This window comes from Rana temporaria, chromosome 2, assembly GCF_905171775.1.
Source record: "Rana temporaria chromosome 2, aRanTem1.1, whole genome shotgun sequence".
NCBI lineage: Eukaryota > Metazoa > Chordata > Amphibia > Anura > Ranidae > Rana > Rana temporaria.
The window spans coordinates 242,394,648-242,418,765 of NC_053490.1; the positions used below are offsets into that span (position 1 = coordinate 242,394,648).

Below are 24,118 nucleotides of genomic sequence, written 5' to 3' on the forward strand. Positions count from 1 at the left end.
CTCAAGTTGCATGAAAGTCGGACCAAAGTAGTGCATGAACTACTTTTGAAGTTGCTGCAACTTTAAGTCACGCATATATTAATGGTTATCATAGGAAAACGACTTGTCATGCAACTTTTGATGTCCAATTTTGCATGACAAGTTGCACAAGTGTGAATGGAGCCTTCAAACGCCTTTTACTGGCTACCAATTCAGATTTATACTGGACGCCTGGTGCTAAAATGATTGCTCTCGATCTGACATTCGCGGTGATGCCTCACGTGTGGCGTGATCGGTTTATGTACCGATGCAGGATAAACACATGTGGTCGCCTTTGCACACAAGCACATTTAATATTTTAATTTTACTGTGCGTTTAATTTTTATCACTTTTATGAAGGAATGTAAAAATTCACTGTGATAGTAATAGGCAGTGACGGATCCTCTTTACTGAGACATCTTGGGGTCCCCAGATCTCTCCTCTGCTCCTAAAAGCTTCAGGTCATGCCAAGATCAGTACGATCCAATGCTTTATTTCAAACCAGTAATGGCTATTTAGCCGCTAGGATTGCTCTGCTGGTGGGTGGGGGTGGCGGCGACAATGGGATGATACAAAACAGATTATAGCGCACACATGCAAAAATACATTTAACCAGCAAGGCTAATTAAAAACACCTGAACATATTCAAAAATACGGGGGTTTGGTCACACTATATGGTCATATAGTGCTAAGCCCACTTACTGCGACAAAGTACCACTAATTCGGGGGAATTTGTCGCAGTAAGTGGGCTTAGCACTATATGACCATATAGTGTGACCAAACCCCCATATTTTTGAATATGTTCAGGTGTTTTTAATTAGCCTTGCTGGTTAAATGTCATTTTTGCATGTGTGCGCTATAATCTGTTTTGTACGGTCTTTGGTCTCATAGCAGCACCATCTTAGATGTATAGCATTTTAGGGTGTGCCCCCCAAGTATGTTTTTGGACAATGGGATGATGCCTGCAAAGCGGCTTGATTTATACTATGATCCTACTGTTGGCCCTTCTTTCTTCCTTTCTTCTTCCTTTCTTCCTTCCTGAAACTTTACCACATTCACTCTGCTCTAGGGGAAAATTCCAGTGCAGAGTGCCACTTCATTTGCAAAGTGTATTTCCCTTTGGTAAATGATCCTCATTAAATGTGGGGGACGTTTCTCACTATAGCAGTTTAATACACATGAGTGGCAAAGAGCAACTTGATCCACAGATAACTATCCAGAGCTAATATCTAAGATTTCATTCAAGTTGGTTGTGTATGTGCATGTTGCTTAAACTGGCTTTACATAGTTAGAAATTTGTCCGGTTCAGCAGGTACTGGATACATTTTGGTTCATTTGTGGGCAGGGAGGTTGCACTGAAGTCACTATACCGCCTGCAGTCCTACTGTTGGTTGTCTCCACTCAATTGGCAGCGTAGGCTATAGCTGCAGCGCTAATCTGTGTTTACTGACAGTGAAGAAGTCTCCCTGCTTTCAGGATAGAATAGTTCATCCAGGAGGAACCTGCTGGTTGAATGGGGGGGTGTGGGGGAGATCTCTATGGGCTGCCTTGTGCATGTGTAAAAAAAATATATACGCCTAAGCAAAACAAAATGCAATAGAATGTTCAGATACTAACCTAAATTTTTGTATGTTCTTTTTGCAGAACTAAATAAAAATCCAGTAGAGGGATTCTCAGCAGGCTTAATAGACGATAATGACCTATACAGATGGGAAGTTCTAATTATTGGCCCTCCAGATACTTTATAGTAAGTAAAACTGTTCAAAAATATTTTCCAGCAATGTTCAGAGAATAAGTCTCCATCCAGAGTAACTGTAATTCTGTAACCTGAATTTTAAGTTTTTTTTTTTTTTTTTTTTTTTCTTTTTCATTTTGTGCACAAAAGTCTTATAGTATCAGTGTGTGTTTGTAAATTGTAATGCATGTCAGTGAGGGTAAGAGGAAGGCCTAGAACACAGAGAACCCCTTTTAGAATTTTCATTGTTTTTGTTTTCCCTCCTTGGGAGATTCCAGCTCACTACTGTCCTGATAACAACATAGAATATCACTCTAATGGGGAGAAAAATGGCAATAAATATTCTAACCTTTCACTGCTCTATTTATTATACTCACACACTGTATGCTGAAATAAATATATATACAAATATTTTGCCTTGCATTTCTACTTTTAACACATGTAAGCATTTTATACACAAAGCTGAGTTATACAGATTCCCCTTTGTTTGAAATGTACTGTCTGCCTCAATTATGTAAAGCGCTGCGCATAATGTTTGCGCTGTATTAATCCTGTATAATAATCAAAGCTGTTTACATGGGAGGAAGCATATCAGACCATCTTATTTTTAGTATATTGATGTGTGGAATAGCAGAGAGAGGGAGGGAAGGAAAAAATAAGTGTGTGTATGTACCGTATTGGCGTATACCGCGCACTTTTTTGCCCTGTCATCAACATGGGGACAGGTGCTTTGGGGTGGGGGGGCCACAGGGCTAAAAGCACTATACAAATGCAGCTGATCGCTGTGCCTGGAGTCTTGAATTCCAGCAAATCATAAACATGCCTTTTAGCTGTGGCAAAACAGCCGTCCGTGTGAAAGGCGCCTAATACCAGTGCATGGTACAACAGATGCATATCAGGAACATGAAATGTTGGGTAACATGCACTACAATCCATCAAAGGTAATCATATCAGATTACAGGAAAACAAAAAAGCCCCGATTTTGTATCAGTTGGTAGCAGTATGATGCCATTGTCAAATCCTGTCAACGTGTGTAAACAATCTGTTTTTTGTATGAAGAATTTTTTCTTTTTTCTTAACTTTCCAGCGAAGGAGGGGTATTCAAGGCTCATCTTACTTTTCCAAGAGATTATCCCCTGAGGCCGCCAAAAATGAAATTTATTACAGAAATTTGGCATCCAAATGGTGAGTTTCTTTTTTTTTTTTTTTTTTTTTTTTTTTTTTTCTTTGGGTTATATAAAGGCTTTATAACTGGCCTGCCAGTTTTCAAAATGAAACTCAAAAACTGAGTGAAGAAAGCAATCCTATCCTAGTCGGTGCATTTTGCAAGGTTTTCAGTAGGCATGATTGCACACTGTTACCTCCTCCTGTTTCTAATGAACCTGACCATATGGATTTCACTCACTTTCTACTTTCTGAATGCAAAGTAGGAGGGGCTTTTTCAGAAGTTTAGTCCCAGAAAAGTAACTTTAAAGTATAACTAAAGACAAGACTTTTTTTTAGTTTTTGGATAGTGTTAGGAGGGATTGGAGCTCCTGTCAAGGTTTTATTGCTGTCTGTGCCCCTAATAACCACTTCAATACAGGGCATTTTAATTGGGCCGATATGTATTATTCTACATATTTTTTACGCAATAAGCGCGACATTATGCGGGCACATCGTACGATTTTGACTCTATTTTGGGACCATTGTCATTTTATACAGCGATCAGTTCTATAAAAATGCACTGATTACTGTGTAAATGACACTGGCAGGGAAAGGGGTTAAGTGTCCTAGGGAGTGATTCTAACTTTGTGGGGGCTGGGCTACCAGTGACATGACACTGATCACTGCTCCGATGATGGGAAGCAGTAGATCAGTGTCCTGTCATAAGGCAGAATAGGGAAATGCCTTTTTTACACAGGCATCTCCCTGTTCTGCAGCTCCGTGACATGATCGTGGGACATAGTTTGCATGCACGGTCACGGAGCTTGTGGCAAATTCAAAGAAACTTACCTGTACGTTGCTTTGCGCAGCCGTGCCCTTCTGCCTGTGTGTGTGTGTGTGTGTGTGTGTGTATGTATATATATATATATATATAATATATATATATAATATAATATATATATATATAATCACATCCACAGCGGTCGGCAAGTGATTAAGCTAGACCTGAACTAACGCTGCCATAAATGGCCCAGATATTCATTAGTAATGAGAAAGATTTGAGCATCCCCTTTTTTACTGTTGAATATTGTAGCAGGTTGGCAAAAGTGAAAAAATCGTACGTTGAAGGTAGATGGCTGTTTTTACGCTGACAAATAAAAAAAACTAACCTTTACAACCCATTTTAAAGTTTCTATTTTCTAAATGGGTTCCTTTTTAAGCTAGTGCATTGTTGGTTCACTTACCCTTTTCTTCGATTTCCCTTCTAAAAAATTTTTTTTTTTTCTTTGTCTGAATTTCTCACTTCCTGTTTTTCCCCGGTAAGCTTGCCCCATCATCCCATGGGGGTTAGTCAGCCAGAACAGCTTACCGAACAGCTTACTGAGGAGGAACAGGAAGTGAGAAATTCAGACAAAGAAAACAAAGAAAAAAAAAACATTTAGAAGGGAAATCGAAGGAAAAGGTAAGTGAACCAACAATGCACTAGCTTAAAGTAACCTTTTTAGAGAATAAAAAACAAACCTTTACAACCCTTTTAAGACCAGCACCCTGTATAACCAAACTCTTTGTCATGCGTTTTTTTTTTGTTTTTTTGGGGTCCTAGGAGGTTTTCTCTTTTATTTAGGCTCCGTTAAAGCTATTTAAAAGCTTTTGCGACGCCAGCTCTGTGAAAGTGATTGGCTAGGAAGCCGCCACATCCCTTTCAAACCCTTGGGAGCTATTTCTACTCCTCTTTGAAGCTCTTCCTCCCCAATGCCTATGGTTGAAAGTCTAAAGTCCTCCTACACTTGGGCCAAATATCAGCTGATATCAGCCTGTACAGTAGATGCCATGTGTATAGTTCCTTGTTTGACAGAAGCTGATCTTTCGGCTGACTTCTGTCAAACAAACAAGCTTGCTGGAAAACCAGGAGCGCTGACTAGTGTGTGTTTTTTGGCAGGGACGGAGGAGCAGAGTTCCCCGGGTAAGAACATCATAGCTCAGCTCCTTAGGCAAGCTGGGCTGTCCGTGTTTGTTGGGTCACCCCTCAGCTGAACTGCTTTTGGATGTTCCAAATTCCTAAGAATGGCTAAATAGCTGTGTCCTTAAATGGATGACAATGCTCCTCAAGCCATCCAATATCTAGGCACTAAGATCCACTCCAACCTTTTCCCTCATTTACCAACTTAATTTCCAGCCCCTGCTGAAAACACCAGTTTTCCTTCACCGTTAGCGCCTATTATCGGGCACCTGGACTTTATACCAGGTATCACTGACTGGGCTTTCTGGCTCCAGCCAGAGGAGAGTCTGGTTAGAGCCTCTTCCTTTCTCGGATCCTCTGCGTGGAATAACCTTCAAAGCTTGTACCCCACCCTCAATTCCTTCATTTTGGGCAAATGGAATATCTTACAACTGTCTCACTTTCTTCGATCCCTCCCAGATCATGGCTGCTTTCGTAGACGACCCACACCGTTTGAAGATCTATGCATATTAGACAAACCGATATGGAAATCTTTATCCTGTTATTATAATATACTACTGACAGCCACATCGCAACATGATCCCCCATATCTGAAGAAATGGGAGATAGACCTCAATGTTTCATTCACGGAGGATCAAAAGACTTGAATCCTGCTGTTTGCACACAGGTCTTCCCTGTGCAGCAGATATCGGGAGATTACTTTCAAGATCCTGACGCGCTTGTACAGGACCCCTTCGGTACTGGCATCAATATTTCCAGGACAACGTTCGTTGTTCTGGATGTGCGGTACTCAGACTGGCACATTACTTCACATCTTCTGTGAGTGTCCGCTGCTGGCACTTTTCTGGAGCCACGTCCTGAAGATCATACACAAGCTCAGATATCTCCCTTCAGGACAAACCGGCAGCTATACTCCTAAATCTGACCCCTATGTCCTGTAAGAGAAATCACAAATCGTTACTGAAAAACCTTTTTAAATGCTGTAAGGGCCTGCGTCCCCAGCATGTGGAAGCAACAGTCCCCACCTTTGGTATCACAATGATTTGCCAGGGTGAACGACATTCAACAGATGGAACGCCTGACGGCAGCCTTTAGTGAAAGGGAGGAGGAACTCCATACACGTTGGATACACTGGGATTTGTTCCGGTTCTCGAACGATTATGAGACATACACTTGAGTACTTTTCTTCTTGTTAATCGGAAGTATGGAGCCGTCGATCCCACCTGAACTCCCTCCCTCCCTCTTTCCCCTTCTTTTCCCACCCCTTAATATCGGTCTTTTTCTGACACTTCTGGTGTCCTCCATCTCTATGTATTACCCTGAAAAAACTGTCAGCATGCAGTGTTTGGTAGGTGCCACCCTTGCATCACCAGAGAAGAAAGCCGTGACGGAACCAGTTTAAGATATGTGTCATTCCCTACCTCTATTTAGCTAGGTTCCTGCTAGTTAGGGTCACATTTGTCTCCTATTATTTACTATAGGTATGTGTATGACCCATAAGATGTTCTGTCATTTATAATTTGTGGTTCCCGCCACAGTCCTGTTTGAAAAACGGTCTGTATTTGAATTGGAGGCAATAACCTACATTTTGATTTTCTGTATATAGCTGTTAATTATCTTTGTTGGTTTTCTCCCTGTTACCCGTTGCCTTTTTGAAATGTTGGTTTTAATGTCTATCTCTAGATTTTGCTGTATGTACTGTTATGCCTTACTGAACATCCCACATACCTTTAAAGCGGAGGTTCACCCTCAGAGAGCACATTTTCCCCTTAGATGGATGCTCGTTTTTCCTAGGGGAATCGGCTAGTTGTTTTAAAATATGATCCGTACTTACCGTTTACGAGATGCATCCTCTCCGTCGCTTCCGGGAATGGGCGTTCCTTCTTGATTGTCTTCCGAGAGGCTTCCGACGGTCGCATCCATCGCGTCACGATTTTCTGAAAGAAGCCGAACGTCGGTGCGCAGGCGCAGTATAGAGCCGCACCGACGTTCGGCTTCTTTCGGCTACTAGTGACGCGATGGATGCGACTGTCGGAAGCCTCTCGGAAGACTGTCAATCAAGAAGGAACGCCCGCTCCCGAAGACCCATACCCGGAAGCGACGGAAGAAGATGCATCTCGAAAACGGGTAAGTACAGCTCATATTTTAAAACAAATAGCCGATTCCCCTAGACCAAACGAGCAGGAATCTAAGGGGAAAAGGGCAAACATATTAAATAAATGGGTGAACTCCCGCTTTAAATAAAGATAAAAAAATGGATGACAATGAGAGGGGTTTTATTTTTCTTACTGTAAAAATACTTTTAATTGGCTCTGCTCATTGAAACTAAAATGAACATCATTAGAATACCATAACACCTCTGCACCACAGATTTTGCTGCTGAACCTGCCGCTTGTACCTGTCGCAGGAAGCGGCTGGCACTGAGGCCAGAGCCTGAAAATTGCAGGCTGTGTCCCTAACCTCTCTCCCCAGCCACTGTGCCTGTCATGCACACAGGTGCAGCGGCTGGGATCGTTTGTTGGGTTGACGGAGCCTGATTTGGGGGATGGAGGAGTTTAGACTAGTTCCCCATGGTATTTGCCTCCATTGTGATTAACAGAAAGCAGTGGGTAGATTCTGTATTACCGATTGGGCAGAGTAGTGGCACTGTCTATATGCCACCCTGCCCACTGCCATATGCTGTCAAACACACAGCTGGCAGAGTTGTCGGTGTGCCTTCATTATTAAGGCATAACCAATGACTAATCTATGGTCCGACATTCCTAACCCTTTGTTTACGTGGGGATAATGGTTAACCAATGGAAATTTGCTTTATATCAGATCCTCTGACTTTTATGGAAGCATCGATTACCCCCTTTTTTTTTTTTTTTTTTTTTGCAGAAGCACTGTTGTAGGGGAGGGGAAAGGCTGCAGGTGACCCAGATGTCGGAGGACTCCGTCATTCTAGAGGGGCTTTTTTTCTGCAGTTTCATCCTACAGGATAACTCTAGTTGGTGAGGAGATGGAAAAGAATGCTACTTTAACCCTTTGCCGCCGAGTGTATGCACACATGTGGCCTCGGTTTTAAGGGGTTATACCGGGATGATGCCCGCAGCTGCAGGCATTATCCCGGTATAATTTTTTAGAGCCGGCGATTGGCTTTCCAGGGATAACAACTGATGTGGCTAAAAGCCGCTTGGTTGTTATCCCAGCCCCGCCGCTCTTGCCGGGCCTCCTGACCCCCGATCTCTCCATAAAGAGTACCTGTCACCACCTATTACTGTCACAAGGGATGTTTACATTCCTTGTGACAGCAATAAAAAGTGACCTCCTCTATAACTCTAACCTGGTAACCGTAAAAAAAAATTAAAGCGTTGCCTATGGAGATTTTTAGGTACCGTAGTTTGACGCCATTCCACGAGTGCATGCAATTATAAGGCGTAACATCTTTCACATGATACAAAACAATTGGGCTAACTTTACTTATTTCATTTTTTTTTTATTTTACTTTTTTTTTAATTCATGAAAGTGTCTTTTTCCCAAGAAGTTGCGTTTTAAAACACCGCTGCACAAATTTCGTGTAACATAAAATATTGCAACAATCGCCATTTTATTCTCTAGATTCTCTGCTAAAAAAATTGATATATGTTTTGGGGGTTCTAAGTAACTTTCTAGCAAAAATTACAGGTTTTAACTTGTAAACACCAAATGTCAGAAATAGGCTTAGTCATGAAACGGTGTCTCCCCCCCCCCCCCCCCCCCCTTCTTCTGGTCTATAACATGCATACCAACTTGGATTTAAAGGGGTTGTAAAGGAAAGTTTTTTTTCACCTTAATGCATTCTATGCATTAAGGTGAAAAAACATCCAAGTATCCCAGCCCCCCGTTATACTTACCTGACCCTTCGAAAGTTCCACGCTTGGCCCTGACATCCTCTTCGCCGCTCAGCCTGCCCATTGACTAGAGCGGAAGGATTGAAAGCAGCAAAGCCATTGGCTGGCACTGCTGTCAATCACATCCAATGATGCGGCGGGCCGAGTGATACAGAGAGCGGCTATGGCCATTTGATGTATCACGGGAGCGCGCCCGCAAGGACCAGAGGACAGCAGCCGAGGGACCCCAGAAGACATGGATCGGGGCCACTCTGCGCAAAATGAGCTGCACAGTGGAGTTAAGTATAACATGTTTGGAAAAAAAAAACATGTTTTCCTTTACAAACCCTTTTAAGAATTGAAGACACTTGGTTGATTTACTAAAACTGGGGAGCCCAAAATCTGGTGCTATCTGCATAGAAACTAATAGAAACTAATCGGCTTCCAGGTTTTTTTTTTTTTTTTTTTTTTTTGTCAAAGCTTGATTGAACAAGGTGAAGTGAGAAGCTGATTGGTTACCGTGCACAGCTTTGCCAGATTAGGCACGCTCTAGTTTTAGTAAATCAACCCCATTGTGTCATAGTAACCAATTGGCTTTAAAAGGCAGATTTAAAACTGCACACTTTTATACATTGTTTAAAAGCAAAGAATATTTTCTTCATCTTGGATATATTGTTTTCCTTTTTTTTTTTTTTCAGTTGATAAAAATGGGGATGTATGCATTTCCATTCTTCATGAGCCGGGAGAGGATAAGTATGGCTATGAAAAACCAGAAGAGCGCTGGCTTCCTATTCATACGGTGGAAACCATTATGATCAGTGTCATTTCTATGCTAGCAGATCCCAATGGAGACTCCCCAGCCAACGTTGATGCAGCAGTATGTTTTTCTATGTGTTGTGTGTGTTTTGTTTTTTCGTTCTTGTTTTCTTTCAAAATGTTTAGTTGTGATATTCATGATTAGTCCATCGGTATTTATAAAACGTTTTGGCAATATTTTTGTAATGAAGACTTAACTTTTTCTTTCTAGCTTATGATTTAAGGTAGATTTCATACATTGAGGGGGGAAAGTGTTTGATCCCCTGCTGATTTTGTACGTTTGCCCACTGACTAATGGTAGGTTTATTTTAACAGTGAGACAGAATAACAAATATCCAGAAAAACACATTTCATAAAAGTTTTATAAATTGATTTGCATTTTAATGAGTGAAATAAGTACTTGATCCCCTATTGATCGACACGATTTCTGGCTCCCAGATGTCTTCTATACAGGTACTGAGCTGAGATTGGGAGCACTTAAAGGGTCACTAAAGGAAAACATTGTCCTCATTGTTCGTTTTTGCTTTGATGTTGCTGTAAAACTGCTGTGATCTCCACACTTCCTGCTTGTCTGGCTCCTTATAACCATCATACTGGGAGCTTTTTACGGTGGTCTAAGCTGTCATTACTGTGTGTCTAAAACTTAACAGAACCAATCAGATTAATTTTAAAAACAAAACACTGCCCTGGATTTGTTTGTTTTTGTTCTGTGTGTCTCTCGTTCACATAAACATGAAATACTTTAAAAACGAAAGTGAAACTAGAGGCACATTATATGATTGAATTTAATCTATGTTTAATCATTTTTAAAAGGAATCAGTTAACTTTTATGTCTCTATACCCTGTAAACAGTCATTTCAGCAAAAAAAAATGTTTTCCTTTAGTGATCCTTTAAAGGGAGTGCTCCTAATCGCAGCATGTTACCTGTATAAAAGACACTTGTCCACAGAAGCAATCGATCAGATTCCAATCTCTTCACCATGGCCAAGATCAAAGAGCTCTCCAAGGATTTCGGGGACAAGATTGTATTCCATACCAGCCTTGTGTGGGTCTACAAGACTATCGCCAAGCAGCTTGGTGAGAGGGTGACAACAGTTGGTGCGATTTATTCTCAAATGGAAGAAACCCAAAAACTGTCACTCTCCCTCGGGTCTGGGGCTCCATGCAAGATCTCACCTTATGGAGTTTAAATGATCGTGAAAATAGTGAGGAATCGGCCCAGAACTATATGCGAGAATCTTGTCAATGATCTCAAGGCAGCCTGGATCGTTGTCGCCAAGAAAACAATTGGCAACACACTACGCCATGAAGGACTGAAATCCTGCAGCACCGCAAGGTCCCCCTGCGCAAGAAAGCACATGTACAGGCCCGTCTGGAGTTTTCTAATGAACATCTGAATGATTCAGAGGAGAACTAGGTGAGAAGTGTTGTGGTCCAATGAAATCAAAATCAAGCTCTTTGGCATCAACTCAACTCTGTGTTTAGAGGAGGAGGAATGCTGCCTATGACCCCAAGAACACCATCCCCACCGTTAAAAGTGGAAACGTTGTACTTTGGTGTTTTTTTTTTTTTGCTAAGGGGACAGGACAACTGCACTGCATCAATGGGACGATGGGCGGGCCAAGTACTGTCAAATATTGGGTGAGAACCTCCTTCCCTCGGCCAGGGTATTGAAAATGGGTCATCGATCGGTATTCCAGCATGACAATGACCCAAAACACACAGCCAAAGCAACAAAGTAATGGCTCAAGAAGAAGCACTTTGAGGTCCTGGAGTGGCCTAGCCAGTCTACAGACCTTAATCTCATAGAAAATATGTGGAGGGAGCTGAAGGTTCGAGTTGCCAAAACATCCGCCTCAAAACCTTAATGACTTGGAGAGGATCTGCAGAGGAGTGGGACAAAATCCCTCTTGAGATATGTGCAAACCTGGCAGCCAACTACAAGAAACGTCTGACCTCTGATTGCCAACAAGGGCTTTGCCACCAAGTACTGTCATGTTTTGTGAAGTGGTAAAATACTTATTTACAAAATCAGCAGGGAATCGCTACCATTCTTCCCCCCCCCCCCCCCTCACTGTATGAGGCATTTTGCCTTTAGTCAATAGAATGATTGATTAAAATATGAAATGCAGCAGTAAATACAAGTTGCAAAATATATTTTTTCATTTCTAAAATGGGCCCTTATGTGAATGTAAAATATATTTTAAATGTTAAATTTATACCATAACACTTTGATTCAAGCAAAGCATTTGCTTGATTAGGTGTTTCAGATTTCAAATCATCTATCACAGTGTGAGGCTAGGTTCACACCTATGCGAATTGAGTGCGGTTTAAACCGCATCTAATTCGCAGGACATTTCAAAATACATTGTTTTCAATGAGGCTGGTTCACATATGTGCGATGCATTCGCACTGCGTATTGCCTCCAAACCGCATGCGGTTTTTATGTCTTGCGGTGCGGCTCAGGTGCGAATTCAGTCCCATTATCTTCTATGGGTACGCATCTAATTCGCACATGTGTTCAGTTCTCTGCAGGAGTTTCTCTCATTCAGCTCAATACAATTCTCCCCCACTCTCCTCTCACCCGGAAGTTCTCCCAGGTCTCCAAATTCGCACCTGATCTGCAGTTAAACCGCAGTTGATCTGCAGAACACCCTCTAGAGAAATCTGCAACGACAACGCAGCTCAAAAAAGCAACGCACTAGTGTGATTCCGGCCTTATAGTACAAATGATGCATTTATCTCCTTTTATGACTAAAAGACCATAGTTGCCATCTACACAGCCTGCATGGTGAAAAAATAAGTATTTAAAGCACGAGTTCACCCAATTAGGTTATTTTTTATCTTTTCCCCTTAGATGGATGCTCGTTTTGTCTAGGGGAATCTGCTAGTTGTTTTAAAACATGAGCTGTACTTACCGTTTTCGAGATGCATCTTCTCCGCCACTTCCGGGTATGGGTCTTCGGAAGCGGGCGTTCCTTCTTGATTGACAGTCTTCCGAGAGGCTTCCGACGGTCGCATCCATCGCGTCACTCGTAGCCGAAAGAAGCCGAACGTCGGTGCGGCTCTATACTGCGCCTGCGCACCGACGTTTGGCTTCTTTCGGAAAATCGTGACGCGATGGATGTGACCGTCGGAAGCCTCTCGGAAGACTCAATCAAGAAGGAACGCCCATTCCCGCAGCCCATACCCGGAAGCGGCGGAGAAGATGCATCTCGTAAACGGTAAGTACAGCTCATATTTGAAAACTAGCCGATTCCTAGACAAAACGAGCATCCATCTAAGGGGAAAATGTGTTCTCTATGGGTGAACCTCCGCTTTAACAGATTATTTTTATTTTTATTTTTTCTCCATCCATGTTATACAGGGCGGATAGATGAATATTTTGCTGTGGCTATTGACGGCAGAACAGCAGTTGCGTCTAATTTGAAGCAACCAAAGCAGCCTGACAATTTTCTGTCCAGCTCCTTTGAATTTTCAATGGAAGAATGGCAGACAGAAGGGGTGCTAACAGGGTTTTTCAGGGAATTTTGCACAGTGTATGGAAAGCATAACTGGCAAGTCTCCAAAAGATCAAGTTGCACCATCAAGATGACTTGCTAAAAAAAAAATTTATCCTTTTTCAAAACTGGGGCAATTCTGACATTTTTTTCACGTGCATAGTAAAATCTGCATTTTTAATCTGCAGGTTTTTTAGGAAAAAAATACATAAATTTGGTGCACAAACGCATACTAGCCAATTTTTATATATATATATATATATATATATATATATATATATATATATATATATATATATATATATATATATATATATATATATATATATATATATATATATATATATATATATATATATATATATATATATATATATATATGTATATGTATGTATGTTGCACCGTAAAAATAGATACTGAACATGTCACAGCCAGGTCTTTACCATCAAGGGATAAACATACACAAAGCTACACCTGTGTGTTAAGTCCTGTAATAGTAAAATCTGAGCTTTTTGTAAATCTCATTTCTTTTACCAGAAGCAAAAAAATGCGAAAATATATGGATTTGTTTTTGTCTTTATAGAAAGAGTGGAGAGAAGACCGTAATGGAGAATTTAAAAGGAAAGTTGCACGCTGTGTAAGAAAAAGCCAAGAGACTGCTTTTGAGTGACATTTTAAGCAGTAGCTAGTAGCTCCACAATTTCAGGGTAAATTGGTAATCTTTTTCTACCTCCCCCATTTTTCTTTCAATTTTTGCATGCATTTCTGCTCTGTTGGTAAGATTGCACATGTAGACCAGTTTCAAGACTGCTCATAGGCAAAGCTGCTGCCTATTCACTTCCTGGATTTACACAGATGGACCGAGGCACGCCTCCAGCTCTGCAGTCCCCACCCCCCTCCCTTCCTTCATGGCAAACTCTCACAAGAGTGAAAGAGCTGTGCATGATGTCATAAGCCTAGGCTAATGACCAGACAAACAGGATGTGGGCTGTATAAAGCAACAAGGGCAGAAGATTTAATAGAAGGAAATATGAAAAAATTACTGAAGGTCCGCTTTAATATATTACAATTTGATTAAATCCATTAGAATTTAGTAGACTGAAATACAACTTAAACCAAAATGGCATTTTAGTCAAAAGACTAACTAAAACTAAATTGAAACTTGATGTCAAAATTTACACTGCCATGAGCGCCAAGTCATAGATGGGAGTGCAGCTATAAATGGTCAAAGTAAAGGCTACCTAAATAGCCCATGACCATGGAAACAGTTTGGGGTCTTATAAAGGCCCCCTACATCAGGGTTTAAATGTGTTGTGCTGTAGTATAGAGATGTTCTTATTTAGCGTTCTATGAAAGATGCAGTTTCGTGAATTATAAGACCAGAGACTGGTACAAGCTGTAATTGCAGCTTTAAAAAAAAATAAAGCTAGGACTACAAGTCTTTCCAGATTCTTCCTACCATGACGGGGGGTGGCTCTTTATAACACCACATTGGACTTTTTCTGTTAACTTTGTTGTGACTAAAGGCATTTCATGACAGTTTATGCTTATAGGTATGTTCTTATCCATATTACAAGATTATGTTTATGTATTACATTTTTGCTTTAACAGCCCTAAATGCTTTGTAATGCTTTAGGCTACTTTCACGCGGGGGGTGTTGGCTGTAAAGCGCTTTTAGTGGAGCTTTACTACTGTAATAGTAGCACTTTTCTGCTGCTAGCGGGGCACTTTTAATCCCCTGCTAGCAGCCAAATAAAGGGTTAATAGCACCTGCAAAGATTACAGTGTATTCACCGCTCCCACACCACCTGAAAGTTGCTGCTTCCAGGACTATTTCTAATGTCCTGCAAGCGCAACGCCACAGTGTGAAAGCACTCGGGCTCTCACACTGGGGCTGCATGGGAGGCATTTTACAGGCGCTATTTTTTTTTTATTTTTTTTGCCCTTTGCGCCTTCAAAACACCTCGGAGTGAAAGTAGCCTTATTGAAACACTGTTTTGAAGTTCACGATTGTTTTCTATGAATCGTACATTACAATATAACTTATGAATAGTCACTATGTTGTGTACTGATAAACTGCAAACATTTCATAATCTCTTCTGTTTTTAAGGTCTCCATTAGAGAAACAAGGCACTGTTTTTCCTGCACTCTACCCACCTTTTGCTGGACTTTTTGTTGTAATAAGTTGGCAAACGCTGGCTGGCACCGGGGGTTGCAATAAAACATGCCAGTTATCAATGCTGACAAGAGCCTAACAAGTGCCAACTTAAAGGTGATTTTCGCATTTCAAAATCTAAGAACTGCTTTAAACTTCAGGAAGAATTGTACAGACCTGTACATAGCACAACATGATCCGGATAATATATATACTGTTCATGTACATCAAAAAATACACATTGTACCAAATAATGCTTTCTTGATGTTCGGGTATGAGTTATGTAAAGTCTTCTGAGAATGCATATAGAGCAGAAAATATGAAGGAAAAGAGAGCATTTGTAGTCGGAATTTCTCAGATCATCTGTTCAGCTTGATCTCCTGGTGATCTTCCTTTTTTCTTTTTTTTTTTCTCTTTTCTCCTCTACCTGTTATGTTGAAGGCATGCAAGATTGGAGTCTGGTGGCTTACATGGCTATTTAGGTTCCACCTTCTCATCTGGCAAGTGCTCAGTGAGGTCTTTAGGATGTTTATTTTCCTTCTGCCCTTAAAATGAAACCTGTCTTCTCTATGCAGAAACGGCCACTTATAATGTTAACAAATAAATCATTTTAATTCCATGCAGCAGGATTTTAGATTCTTCTTTTTTTTTTTTCTCTTTAAATGTTTCAGTTTACTGCAGCTAATCATGTAATGGCTCAGTATGCAATGTCCCTTTTATCATTTTCTTAGTGTCAGTAATTCCGCCACTATTAGATGTTTTATGTGGTCACTGCAGGAATTTGGTTACCTTTTTTTAAAAAATTGATCAATATTTTACCCCTAAGGGGAATAAGCTCTGGTAATTAAACTCCTGAAGTGCCTTTATGTATCACAAAGACTTTCCGATATATCGTGTAAATTGTTTGTTTGGGTCACATGCAAAACCATTTTCAAAGAGTTGAGCTAATTGTATACTCAACCTGGCTGTAGCAGATCACCAGTGAGCCCCTAAAACCCTGCTGCTTTTATTGAGGCAACCAAGTGACTATTAGTGATTGCATTTCTTGTACAACCCCTTCTCTTTGACTGCCTGGTTTGAACTTGAAAGAAGGAAAGCATGCATATGTGTAGGTTTATCAATGTATCTTCAGGGTTTGACACAATGTTGCATTTTTGTATTTTTTTTGTCCAAGTTTTATCCTTCTTTTTTCTTTTTTCTAACACACTTCATTGCTTTTACATTTTTTTTATTTTTTTTTTTTTTTTGGGACTCTCATTCTGTTCATGTTTTTATTCTTCTCCAGCCGTTTTTTTGCTTCACCCAATGTACAAAGAGAAAAAAAATGTGATGTATATTTTCATGTAATTTTTGATTTTGGAATTCTGTCACCTTCTGTAGTGCGTTCTTCCAAAATATAATTTTTTTCCAATAAGCCGTTGTGATTATTTGCGTGTCTTTGTCACAGTGGGGAGTTAATAAAAGTGTTGCTCAATGGTACATTCTTTGCTGAAACCATTATATAGAAGTAGCCCAACAACAAATGCTCAACACCGTCTAATCATTCAATTGTGTCTAGATTTCAACTTATAACCTGTTCAGACCTTTAAATCTGTGGCCAGACTATGGACATTAAGGCAGCCCTCAAAATTTCCACTCGCCTACTAGCATTTGGCGAGTGGATTTAAGCTGGGGGCGAGTGATGACAGGGCTGCATGACCAATTTCCCTCCAATCTGTGCCTACACTTAGAGTCCCGATGAGATTGGCGGCCGAAGAGGAAAGGTTTCACTGCAACCTCTCGGGCTGATAGTCAATATTGTCTGCCGATTTTATTCTGTACATTTAAAACATTTTTTGCACTTCTTTTTTTTTTTTTTTTATCATCACTCTTGTTGCTGTCACAAGAAATGTAAACCTCCCTTGTGACAGTTATAGGTGATAAGTACTCTTTATTGAGGGATGAGGGGTCTATAAGACCCCAAACCCCTTCTGCACTTGAAAGTATTTAAACCATCAAGATCTGTGTTTTTGAATACTTTCTATTCTTTAAAACGTGTGCCTTTAAGATTCCAGTAATTCGGGAAGTGATGTCATGACATTGCTTCCAGGTTACTAGATCTGAGACCCGTACGAGGGCGTGTTTACGGGTGCAATTATGGGCAGGGCAGTGTATGAATTGGGTTGGGCAACTGGTGGCGAGTAACTCTTGAGGCCTGGCTAGTAGCTCAGGACTTGAAATTTTGAGCCCTGCATTAAGGTATTTACATATTTTTACCAATAGTCTGGTTTAACCCTTATTGCCACTGACCTATATGTTGGTGGTTTATTTTTTTAACCCTCAACAATTTTAGCCCAGCCCACATGCATCGGAGACACTTTGCGCACGCAGATTGTGCTACATGTTACATATTGCTGAGCTTTCCAGAATTGGAGCAATAATTCTAGGCCCATTATTCACTGTTGACCTGTAGGGATTTTTAAAGCTTATTTTAGGGGTTGTGTGTAACTTTGTATACATTACTTTGCAGGTGTCCTCTACTGTTCAAGTATTCATACACCTTGGGTTATAGACCTCAGTTTTGTGCTAGTGAAGGTGGATCGTTTCTGCTTCACTAGAATCTGGAGTTGGGTGTCCTTTTATGAAAGTGCGGTAAAAAAAAACGCTATTCAGTTCTCAGGCATTCTCAGAAGAGATCGCTCTCCTCTGAGTGCCTGTTTATGAAGCTCTGTAGATCAGTTCTCATGTTGAGATGAGAAGCGATCTACAAAAGCCTGGAAACTCAGTGAAGAATACAAAAGTTGAACACGAATCCGCACACATTATACACCACATATTAAAATGTTACATTCCCAAACAATATACATTAACCCAATTATTAAGTTTTTATCAATATTTAAAGCTCATACATGTGCCTATTTAAATGTGAATGGTGTATAGTAAATGAATGGAATCCCACATCTGTAATGCAGCTATACACCATTCATATAAATGAAAAATACATTTATAATCATTAAAACATTTTTTTTTTTTTTTAATAAAGTATACAAATATAAACCCTGTATACCTGTAATAGAACAGTCCATGGGTAAAACCATATTTTAGGGCAGGGATATGCAATTAGCGGACCTCCAGATGTTGCAAAACTACAATTCCTATCGTGCCTCTGCCTTTGGGTGTCATGCTTGTGGCTGTCAGAGTCTTGCTATGCCTAATGGGACTTGTAGTTCTGCAACAGCTGGAGGTCCGCTAATTGCATATCCCTGTTTTAGGGTTTTACAATTTTTTTTTTATTTTTTTTAACTAATATTTTAATTATATAAAAATTGCTTAAATCGGATTCGCGGTCACGGAGCTTCGGACCGGGTCGTGCGCGACCCACGGCTGGGCTCTTAAAGGAGTTCTCTGACCTAAAACTTTTAACCCGCGCTGTAAAAAAATAGAAAATAAACTGTCACTTACCTGCCTACGATCCCCCGTTGTTCCGATATCGCCGTCCCGTTCTCCGGTCCCGGTCTCTTCCGCTTCCTGTGTGTCGGTGACTCATAGTGCGCTCAGCCTATCAGTGGCCGCGACGGGACATTGCTGCGGCCGCTGATAGGCTGAGCGCACTATGAGTCACCGACACACAGGAAGCGGAAGGGGCCCGGGACCGGAGAACGGGACGGCGATATCGGAACAACGGGGGATCGTAGGCAGGTAAGTGACAGTTTATTTTCTATTTTTTTACAGCCCGGGCACAGCGAGGGTTAAAAGTTTAAGGTCAGAGAACTCCTTTAAAGGCAACGTACAGGTACGTGCCTGTGCCCAGCCGAGCCATTCTGCCATCGTAAATGTGCAGGAGGCGGTCCTTAAATGCTTAAGGTAAGGGGGAAAAAAACCCCACAAGGCTTTCGTTTAGAACCACTACAAACCCATAACCATTTTACCTGCATAATGGTCTGGGTCTTAAGTGGTTAAGCCCTTGTTCACACTGAATCTGACTTTGAAAGCGTGCAACTTATGAGATTTGGACCTGTAAAATTGCATGACAAGTCACACCAGTGTGAACGGAGGCTGAAGCACTCTATGCATTGGCAGCCAGTGGAATTTGATCCCATAAACAATGTGTGCCTCTAAAGCTTGTTAGCAATTCTGGCAGCTTCAGCGTTAGTTCCCTAGCACAGCCCCCTCTCTTCCACTTCATAGCCCAATGTTTCCAGACCGCCTATAAATTCCAATAACAAGTGTTAAAACAGGGAGCTTATGTAGGGGTACACACGCTAGTGTTGCCTTTTGTCAGGCCAAGGCAAAAATACCCATTAAAACATACCTATGGCATTTGCAGTGGGCACAGTTGCAAAGTGTCAAAAGTGATACATTTCTCATTTTTAGAACGGTAAAAAAAAAAAAAGGACCGCCTGTGGAACCCATCTGAAACATGCAATAATGGCTGCGTTAAAGGCAACACTTGTGTGAACTTGGCTTTAAACTTCTTTTTTTTTTTTTTTTTTGGCCCATGTTTTTTCTCCTACATGAACTTTTATTTAGCAGTTATTTAGCAGTTAGGGAAAGACTGAAGAATACTGTAGTGCGGACAGCTCTGAGAATGCTGTGGCTGCTGCAGTGAGTGACGGCGGCGAGCTGTGTTGGATGAGCAGCGGGTCCTCCATGCTTCCCTGCATCTCTCCTTCCTTCCGCTAGGCATCCTATAGGATCGTCTATGCCTTCAGCCAGTCAGGTAATGGGTATTGGACCCACGCTATCTGATTAGCGGAGAGGCAGTTCAGTGTTAGAAAAGCAAATGTAATATTTGCTTTTCTAACACACCTGGGTGGGCTCTGAGCGCAATGCTCTGCGCTCCAAGTCCACCTTTATTGAAGCCTATGGTTCTAATCGGGTGCTTCAAAAAAAAACCCTGCTGCTGTAATTCAGGTGGTAGCGGCGACCATGAATAGTTTCATTCTATGCGTTAATCTATCCATTCGTTATGTAGAGGGATTGGCGCCCTTGGGCCCTTAATGGGCGCATCGCCACTGCTGTCAACTATTTTAGTGCAAGGGCCTGCTTGATTGCATACAAATTAAAAGTGTTTAGGTTTGAACTCATATTATGGGTTTGGTAAATCTGAGGCTGGGTTCACACATACGTGAATTGGATGTGGGTCTCTCCAATTCACATGACATACAAGTGTGACCGGCTCTCAATGAAGCTGCTTCACACATGTCTGGGGTAACCTCGATATGGATTGAAAAAGGCACCTGTGCGTGTTTCGAGTCCGATTCGGGTGCGAATTCAGGCAAAAATTTGGACCTGAACCGGTGAACAGCCACGAACCTGGTACTGCACATATGTGAACCCAGCCTAAAGCTGGATGCACACTATCCAATTTTCTGTAGATTATTTTTTTTCCTTCAGATTTACCAGAACAATATAATATGAGATCAAACCTTAAAGCGGGGGTTCCAACCACAATTGGCATTTTTTAAATGTATGTCCTTTCATCATGCGTTTTTTATAATATAAATCTGGTCACTTACTATTTTACAATCCGCTCCGCATAGTTATTCAAAAAAGATAGTTTATAAAACTATGTCCACACCGTTGTCATTTTGCTCGTGGGCATTGTGAAGCCTACAAGTACTTACTTCCTGGAAGTCTTGGATGGGGAGTGATAATTGGGTAGCGCACTGCATCCTGGGAAATTATGAAACACATTTCCCAGGAGAATTAGAGGGAGATGATGTCAGAATCATAGGTGATTTCAAAGGCAGATTTTGTGGGACTGCATAGCAACAGGCATTTCCAGATGAGTAAAACATATTTTTTTTTCTTTTTTTTTAGGTCTAATGAGCACAATTATTAAACAAAATTTGGGATGGAAACTCCACTTTAAGAGTTTAAATTTGTATGCAATCAGGCAGGCCCTTGCACTACAAGGTTTTGGCAAATCTAAAGGAAATCTGACAAATCTAGCCTTAGTTTCATCAGCTAAATTTAGAGTTTACTTACCTGATAGGATAACACTATGGGAGCAACTATTACTGACCTTTTTTTTAATTAATTTTTTTGAAGATGCAGGCCCTGGAGCGGTCATCTATTTTTTATTTTTTTCTGGCACATCACTGATTTGATCCAAAAGTGCGTTTTAGGTGCTGGGGCAGGCATGCTTGTTCTGGATCAGCAATTGCTAAATAATACATCAAAGAAAAAGGACAGCTAATGAGCTTCAAAAAGAAGGCGACAAAAGCAGCTTCGATGTTTCTGTCCTAACAGATTTTGTTTTTAAGTCTACAAACTAAGCACTGCAAAGCCACAAGGGCTAGAACATTCAATAAATGTCTGTAAACCTGTTGGAGTGTGTAATGCTAGCTCTGTTCCAACTGTCTGTTTTGCTTATGTAATGTTACTGTGGTAACAAGTACAACAGAGCGTCTGCAATATTTTCTGCCTGCAAATATATTTGGGTTAAATGTCTTTAAGGTCTAAATTAAGTTTGCTACCAAACTGCTTCTCCTTGCAGGTATGCAGTTGTTTAAATCACAAGACATTTGTATGCAGTGTTGCTAGTAATGTGAAGGTAAAGGCTTTAAATGATGTATGGGAAGGCAGCATTGAATCCTAATGCACAGTAACAAGGGTTCTACCTCTATTGGAGTTTGTCCAGAACACAAAGTAAATATATTTGAATCTACATGTGGACTGATGCTAGTGATAAATATACATACAAGGGGTTAACACACCATCTTTCAGAACAGATGTCCCAGAATCCTAGCGAAAAATGAATTCATTCTGTACGCTGCAAAGCTTGCCATCCCTCCTCCTGGCTTATGCTAATTAGATTATTGTTCACATTCTAATTGGTAATAATAACTGTTCTTTGCTTTTTAGGTCATTTGTGCCTTCTTCCCTCCTTTCCCCAATTTCATCATGTATAACACCCTTAAAATTACTACTTCTTAAAGAAGCCAACAAAATGTGTTGCATGACAGTTGGTTAGTAGCCAGACATAATAGACTTGTCCGCACTGAGAATGATATGTGCTTGGCTTCCAGCTGGGCAAGACTTTTTGCAGAAGCCAGCTGGCAACCAATTACCTCACAAAAGATGGTTCTTGTCTATTCTGTGCTCTGGCAGTACAGTTAAATACGGGTCATTAGGAAAATGCACATTACCTTCTTTCCATTGCTGTAGCAAAATCCCTTTTTTTAATTGTGTAAAACTACAAATTTTTCTGTCTACAGTACTGCATCAAGGACATCTTCGGAAAGAAAAAAAAAAAGATTTGAATTGGTGGATTTGAAGATGAAGACTTCCCTTTTGTCAAACCGTAGTCATAGTCAGTGAGTTATGGATCAGGAAGAGAAAATTCATCGGTCTCCTTGTAAAGCACTGGGTTTCTATTAACACATGAAAATAAACTGTCAGATGAAAGATTCAGCCACAACCATTGCGCCCTCCTTCATTTACTAACCACTTCCATACCGCTGGACATCATATGACGTCCTGTAACTTTCAGTGGGGATATCTGAAAGATGCCTGCAGCTACAGGCATCATTCAGATATCCATCTCTTCAGCCGGCGATCCTGTGCACAATAAAATTGATCATAGCGGCAGTTCCACCGCTTGATTTGTTTTTATAGGCGGGAGGGGATGTCCTCCTGCCGCCATCCGGTGCTTCTCTGGGCTCTTCCGCGCCATCGGAGACCCAGGGAAATGATCTTCCAGCGCCGGATGGGAGGCATAGAGATGACTGGTGACCAGATGGTCACCAGTCATCTCTATGATTGTCGGAGGCCCGGGCGTGATGTTATGACGTCACACCGGGTACCGGAATGTAAACAAAGCCGCAATCGCGGTTGAAAGCCTGAGATCCGTGATTCTTATTGACCCCGCATCTCTCCATAAAGAGTACCTATCGCAAACCATTCCTATTACAAGGGATTTTTACATTCCTTGTAATAGGATTAAAAGTGATAAAAAAAAAAGTGTAAAAATAAATTAAGTAAAATAATAATAAAAAAAAATTTAAATGCTCAGAAGCAAACACACACGCAAGTCCCCCCCACATATGTAAACGCCGTTCAAACCACAGATGTGAGGTATCGCCGCGTGCATTAGAGCACCAGCAACAATTCTAGCACTAGACCTCCTCTGTAACTTTAAACTGGCGACGCCTATGGAGATTTTTAAGTACTGAAGTTTGGCGCCATTCCATGAGTGTGCGCAATTTTAAAGCGTGACATGTTGGGTATCTATTTACTCGGCGTAACATAATCTTTCACATTATACAAAAAAATGGGCTAACTTTACTGTTTTGTTATTTTTTTTAATTAATGAAACCGTTTCTTTTCCAAAAAAAAAGGCGTTTGAAAAATTATTACGCAAATACCGTGTGAGATAAAAAGTTGCAATGACTGCCATTTTATTCCCTAGGGCAGGGATATGCAATTAGCGGACCTCCAGATGAGTCATAGCAAGACTCTGACAGCCACAAGTATGACACCCAGAGGCAGAGGCATGATGGGACTTGTAGTTTTGCAACAGCTGGAGGTCCGCTAATTGCATATCCCTGCCCTAGGCTGTCTGCTAAAAAAAAACATATATAGTGTTTGGTTGTTCTGAGTAATTTTCTAGCAAACAAATTATGATTTTTGCATGCAGGAGAGAAGTGCCAAAATAGGCCCAGTATGGAAGTGGCTAAAGTCCCCTTTCACACGGGGTTGCTTGTGCAGTAGGGGATTTGTCCACTGAACAGGCAGGTGGCAGTTCTGTGCCAGCTCTGCTTATACAAAGTGGACACAGACACAGCCACATCATGCTCTCCTCTATGGGCATGGGCAAACAGATGTGAGCTTCCAATTGCTGTCTGTTCTGATCTGACCAGACTGGGGGGGAACGGATCCCTTTGCTGTTTGTGTTTGCTGGATCCAATCGGATTGGAGGTTGACGGGTGTAAACAAACACATGTTTGTTTA

The 24,118-nt window shown here is 41.0% G+C and overlaps 1 protein-coding gene across 2 annotated transcripts in view; it reads left to right on the forward strand.

The window, feature by feature from the left end:
• UBE2G1 (ubiquitin conjugating enzyme E2 G1) overlaps positions 1–22,586 on the forward strand; it is a 49,764-nt gene extending 27,178 nt beyond the window's left edge. The window contains exons 2-7 of one of the 2 annotated variants that reach the window (XR_005746962.1): positions 1,663–1,765; positions 2,841–2,938; positions 9,409–9,587; positions 13,610–13,733; positions 15,137–15,298; positions 22,384–22,586. Coding sequence is in view for 1 of the 2 variants with exons in the window: in XM_040336710.1 (XP_040192644.1) it covers positions 1,663–1,765; positions 2,841–2,938; positions 9,409–9,587; positions 13,610–13,696 (467 nt within the window). In the remaining variant the exon portion in view is untranslated. Of the gene's footprint in view, positions 1–1,662; positions 1,766–2,840; positions 2,939–9,408; positions 9,588–13,609; positions 13,734–15,136; positions 16,596–22,383 lie in introns of those variants that run through there. The other variant, XM_040336710.1, reaches the window with a different exon arrangement.
• The last annotated feature ends 1,532 nt before the right edge of the window (positions 22,587–24,118 follow it).